General features: G+C 36.1%; 1 protein-coding gene across 1 annotated transcript; it reads right to left on the bottom strand.

Moving 5' to 3' along the window:
• Nucleotides 1–694: 694 nt before the first annotated feature.
• On the bottom strand, nt 695–5,051 carry LOC104103152 (protein PGR). Its single transcript, XM_009611039.4, has 5 exons — nt 4,735–5,051; nt 4,537–4,650; nt 2,656–2,878; nt 2,046–2,294; nt 695–935 (listed from the first exon to the last, which is right to left on the bottom strand). Exons 1-5 carry the CDS (start codon nt 4,878–4,880, stop codon nt 804–806), a joined length of 864 nt encoding a protein of 287 aa, XP_009609334.1. The 5' UTR covers nt 4,881–5,051; the 3' UTR covers nt 695–803.
• Between the last annotated feature and the right edge of the window lie 1,486 nt (nt 5,052–6,537).

The raw sequence follows: 6,537 nt of genomic DNA, 5'->3' as shown, positions 1-6,537 counted from the left end.
AATTGCAAAAGCCCTAACTTAACTGTATGTTCTTCATCCGATTTGGGTTCGAACCAACGGTCCGAGCGAGGGCAAATCTACTTTTCAATCTAGGCTCGAGCTAGGCCGTAATATTACTACTAGTTTGATCATACATTTTATCTAAATCTCGTATATCTAATATTCTTGATTATTTGTGTTGAATCAATCTGCATATCCTTAAAATCGCGTACAAATTTAATTGTTATCCGATTTTAGAGTAAACATAGAGTGTGTTTGGTATGACCAATTTTTCCATGTTTGGTTGGCTAAAATGTTGTGAAAAATATTTTCTTCATGAATTCTATCAATTGGAGGGAAATATTTTCAACACCAAGAGGAGGGAAAACATTTTTCAAATTTTTTTCAACCTTCCTCATCCTTTTCTCCATCCCCACCCACCCCCGTACCTACCCCTAACCCCCACATCCCACCCTCGCCCCTCGCCCCTCGCCCCTACCCTCACCCTACCCTCTCTCTCATCCCCCACTTGCCCCCACCCCCACAACCCTACCTCTCACCGCCTATCCCGCTATCCCCACCCCCACTTCCACTAAATATTTTTCACAAAAAATGTTCCACTCACCTATCAAACATGAAAAAATAAGTGATAAAATCATTCATTTCCAGAAGAAAAATATTTTCCTTCGTACCAAACACACCCTTAATCTCGATATGGATTCTGAAAGTAAGTAGCATTTATTGCATGATGATCAGAATCCTCTACATTGTTGAACGAAGGATACAAAATTCTGCAGAATTTATATTGAGTCGGGTGGACACACTCAAAAAATGTATAAGGCGGCAAATGAGGTTATAGTTGTTGTCAGCAATATCGATACGAGGTTCACGGTATTATTGTCAAGGACAGTAAGACCAGATATTCTCTTCACAGTTGGCCCTGGCTTCCCAACCACCTGCAAGGTAAAATATCACCATATTAAACTCCGAATTATGAAGCATCAATAACCAAAGTCTTGTTTCTTGTTGTTTAGTCATTTGCTCCTTTACATAATGAACTCGGTATCCTTTTTTTCTCCAAATATTTTCTGGGGTATATCTTCGCTTTAAATATCAAGATACCACTTAGAATCAACAAAAGTTTTTTTAACGATACTTCTAAGATATTTTCAATAAATCTCCTTAGCAAAAAAGCACAACTACCGGCAATTTGTTTTTGAGAAATGATTTCATAAACATACAGTAGACTGGCTGTATCTCTTCTTTTGGTTCAGTAAGTTATAATCCTTTAATTTAGGTATGCAAAAAAGACTGCTTCCATTTACCTTTCAATTGCTAAAAGAACGTTTGATTGGATATTAGAGCACAAAGAAAATTAATCATAACTTACTAGATCTTCTGAAATACTTATAAAATTATAATCTAAGTTGCTCTGACACGACAGTTTAGGTGTCGCATCTGTGTCGACACAACATTAGTATGGGTGCGAGCATGAGATTCATACCGGATTTGGTCAAACAATTTTGGATACTTTGACCACGACGAACGGAAATATTCAAGACGAGATAGAAATTGATTCTCAAAATCTGAACCAAAACCAGGGTAAATTTGAAGAAAAATAGCATACTTTATCTAGCAAATCAATCATTTACTTATCTACAACTTGAGAATAGAAAAGAAATTCACACTTTGCAAGCTATAACATAAATATTCCACAAAATTTGCATAATTTAGAGATATTTTTATATATATATTTTTTTTTTGAATCCAAACCCCACTTGTGGGAATATACTGGGTTTGTTGTTGTTATTTGGTTTGAATTATTTTTAGCGAGACCCCACCTTAGCAATACATTACACGCTGCAACTCAGATATGGACTTCAACCATCTCAGCAAAAAATGGCACGGATTGCTTTTATGGTTTTAGAAAATGCACTGACAGATGTTTTCTACATTTTTGGTTTTCATTTCCAGAGAAGAGGGGGTGGGCTGATTGGCTACTCTCTACTATTTCTTGCATAAACAAATCAATTACTAGTTCTTTTAAGATATTAATTACGACTAACCTTCTTCCGAACAGTACAGAATCCACTGAATTGCAGTGTTGCTCCCAATAAAGAATCAATTACACTACCGCATACTCCAGCCAATGCAGAAAGTGGTATCACCAAAAGCTGCTTTACAGTCACATCAGATGTGCATTTTGTAGTGAAAAATCCCAGGACTACAAATGTCAATCCAATGACAGCGCCTGCTGCTGCTGCAGCCAAGAGTCCTGCTTTTGTCACTCCACCATTTGTACCCCTTCGAACGGGCTGATTTTAAGTATAAGGGAGAAATGAGAAACATAATGTCTTAAATCTTTTACCTTCTGATAATAGTTCAAAAAGGGTCGACATAAAGCATCATTTTAAACTGATTATCATGAAAAATTTTAAGGTAGTTATCATGTTTCAAGGCTTAAGCTGGGAAGAACTCAGTTTATCATGAGACTAGCTCATAGTTGACTATCAATAAACTAATCAAAATTTGTAAGGACGAAAAAGAAAAAAGTAAAAGCTTAATCATAATCAGCATTTGATAACTATTCATCATTGAAGAGAAAAGGCACTGTGCATTGTTTTCGCCTATGTCAGGCTAAAGGATTAAGCAGATGTCAAAGCTTTAAATTCCCACCTTGAAGGTTGTAATAAGCCGAGGCTCCTCATTACTAAGTATCCCAAGCTCTGAAGACCATGTGTCCCCATTGCAGCAGCAATACTGACCAATGATACCACCAATTAAAGATGTTATTGTGCGTGACTCTTTTGAATCCAGACACTTGTCCTGTGACCCAATCATCTTCCATGCAGTCAGGACCAAAAGGGTAGCAATGCCACTGTTGAACAAGACTTGAATCCTGTAAACGCAAAGTAAAATGCTAATGAAGAAAGCTAACAACTCTCTCACACAATTACCTGTGGGCTTTCTACAAGGTTACTTGGTATCCAATCACACAAATTTAAAAATACATTCTGCTGAAATAACACTGGTCTTGAATAAAGCGTCAAAATGATACCCTTCCTTCTTATTCCTATCACATAATGACTAGGTGAGTTGTAAATTTTACGATGTCAGGATATCATTTTCTTATGGCAAATATAAGGGCTACAATGAACTTTTCTGAAAGTTTGCAACACCGACAAATTTGGTAGATAATATTGGTTTTAAGCACAAAGCACATAACGTGCTTTGAAAACACAGATTAATGTACAGAACTTCTACTAAAGACTAAATATTCACATTCACTTAACTGTCCTCGTTCTCAATCCAAAAAAGCACAGACTAATTGAGAAAACTTCTACAAAAGACTTAATTCCGGCATTCATCACATTCTCCATCTAGAAATCAGAAAACACTACATTGTCAAAGTTCTTACTGCTTCAAGAAAACTTCAATTTTAAATATTTAGTCAAAACTGTAATAAATGTTAGATAAGCCCTTATTAAAATAACTAGACAAGCAACTAAACAAGATTTTTCAGAAAGTAGTACCTCATACAGGCAGAGGATACAAGCACCATGTTAAATTTCAAAATTATTAACTGGTATGAGGTATCTTCATCTCATCTCAGTCCTTCCTTTGCACCTATTGAAAGGTATGAGATGAGATGAAGGCACCAGTTAACAATTTTGTAATTTAACATGGTGCTTCTAAGCACCGCCTATGTGATCTTGCTCACAATACCGGTTTCAAGCCCGGAAGGAGCTGAAGGTTGTGGTAGGTCAATAGCTAGCGTAAAACAAATCAAATTGTGATGAATTCTCAAAATGTATACATCGGGACGTGCTCACGTAGACACAGGTTACATTAGTACTTGGGTGTGATAAAAATTAGTAAAGGGGTTCTATCACATCACAACCTCGACATGAGGGAGTATAAGCAAAGGTTCCTACATCAAGAACGAGTATGGGTAAAGAAGTTAGTCCTGCCACATCGACATCTAGGCGTGGTGCAATAGTGCTTGGATGGTTAGAGCAGCATGGCATCGGATCCACAATAAAACTGGCATTAATCACGTAACATCATAACCCAAGGAATCTATGTGTGGTTTTCATGGATTACCGCAAAGTATGAAGATTAAGCAACACTATAAGGTGAATATAATGTAAAATTTACACGTGGCTCGTGCTTTCAGCTCAGACATACTTCAACAACACTAAATTTCAACAGAACCTTTTTGCCATCAATCAACACTAAATTCAAGAGAAATAGCAAAAATAATGGAAAATGAATCATATATCACCGCCCTAAATTTCTCATTTTTTCTTTTTCAAAATTTTCTAACATGTTGATAGACTTATCAATAGGTTATGAGTAATTATGGTTCTTGTATAGGTCCAGTGTCAGCGCATAGAGACCAATATGTAAGTTTGAGAATTGAAGAACCTCTACTGTTAGAAAATCTTATTCGCATATATAAAGTATTACTTCAACTAGTTAATTTATTGTTTCAATTTCATGATAGAACCATCTATGTACACAAGAGTCATACAATGAGAGAAATGGGAGTATTACCAATCGCGTTGACCACCCTCTTTAAAATCAGCATCAAGTTTCCTCTTTCTATCTTCTCCAAATAGGGTAAACTTTGAACAAGTAAAAAAGAACACCAGCAGCATTGCTCCAAACCTAATAACTCCAGCCATACGAATTTCAGATCAAAAATCAGAAATCAACAACTAACAATAGAGTATTTATGCGACTGTTGCAAACCTGTAATTAACGGCAAGGTGAATAAACATGACAATGAATCCAGAAATGGCGCCGGACAAGTTGAGAGACTTCCGTTTGTGAGCTCTAATGGCGATTACCGATGAAACAAGTGCAGCCACTGCCGGTTGAATTAAATGTTTTTCCATTTTTTCGCCGGCAACTGCGACGCTTTCGGCTGATCTATGAATTTAGAGAGGTAGTAAGTGGAGAACTTATGTTAGTTGTTGAGTTGGCTTATTTTGACTTGATTCTCTAATATTCATTTGGCTGCTCTGTCTTTGTTGCACAGCGTAATCAATTCTTCGATTATCATAATCTGTTGTTGTATTTCCTTTCCAACTTTTACCTAGTCTTAGTTTGTGTGCCACTTTTATCTTTATTTTACAATAACAATTCAAAACGTTGATGCAAATTTAAAACAGCTTTATTTTACATAAGTTCAATAACTTTAGGACTCGTTTAGCCATGAGTTTTTGGTATTTATTTGGCAAGCACATGTTTGGCCATAAATTTTGTCCACATTTTAGCAAAATCCCAAATTCAAAATCCAAAATCCCAAAATCACTTCAATTGATGATTTTGGGCCAAAACATGACCGTTACATTTTTAAATTTTTTTAAATATTACCCCAAACTTTTATAATTTATAAAAGAGCCCACATTTATTACGACCAACTAAATATTTGATGAATATGCTCCCTTATCAGCTCAATCCTTTGTGCATCTTACTTTTGCTTTTGATTTGTAGGCTAAATGGCTTTCTGAACACTCATATCAGTTAACTTTTTCTTCTTAATTAGGAGCCGTAATTCTCTAATGGGATTTCACTGTAATTAATGATTTATATAGTTCATTATAAAAATGATAATTTTGTACCAAACTTATTTATGTTCAGGGCTATGGTTTGTGATAATGATACTATTGGGTATTTGTGATAGTTTTTAGAACTTGTGGGTATAAGTCATGTTTCATGTTTTTTCAAATAAAAAGTGAAATATATTTTGAAAAATCATGTCCAAACACATTTTCATCTTCAAACCAAACTTCACCCAAATCAGATTTTTAAAAACAAATTTGGGAATCTATGGCCAAACGCTAGCTTAAAATTCCAAAATCATTAGCTGATCATTTTAAAAAATTTCGGGCATACATCCGAGAGAGAAGGATTAGTTCGTGTCTGGTTCAAGGGTGTGTTTGGTATGAAGAAAAATATATTCCTCGAAAAATAAGCGAACACTATATGATGAGAAATGGGTAAGGGTAGGGGAAGATGGTATGTTGGGGTTTAGGCGCCGGAGTGGCGGTGGAGATGTTGGAGGTGTAGGGGTGGGGTAGGAGGTGGGGCACGAGGGTAGGGGTGGAGGTGGGGTTGGGAGGTGTGTATAAGGTAAAATCGATTTATATTAAATACTCGAATGACAGCGTGACACGTGGAACCAGAGACAGACGGAAGATGAAGCGAGTAGAAACCAAGACCGAGGACAACAACTTCGGTTGGCATCGAGTAGACCCCGAAGGGAACATAATCAACGGGAGTAAATGAATACTTGTCACCAGAAGACATTCAATGAAAAATATTCCATAGTATTAAATACGCAACCGTTACAGAAAATTTTGGCATTCATGGAATGCCGTTACATATTCATCAATGGCCCCCATTATTGTCATTTAAGAGGGGCTTGATCCTAAAACTTTATTCCCTAGGTATATCTATAAATAGCAACTTCAACAACTATTGTAACACATAAATTTTAGCAAACTTATACTACACACTTTTCCAAGCTAAACAATACTTTATTTTTTG

This window comes from Nicotiana tomentosiformis, chromosome 5, assembly GCF_000390325.3.
Source record: "Nicotiana tomentosiformis chromosome 5, ASM39032v3, whole genome shotgun sequence".
Lineage (NCBI taxonomy): Eukaryota > Viridiplantae > Streptophyta > Magnoliopsida > Solanales > Solanaceae > Nicotiana > Nicotiana tomentosiformis.
Note: the sequence above shows the minus strand (reverse complement) of the source record. Positions and strands in the feature narration are given on the sequence as shown.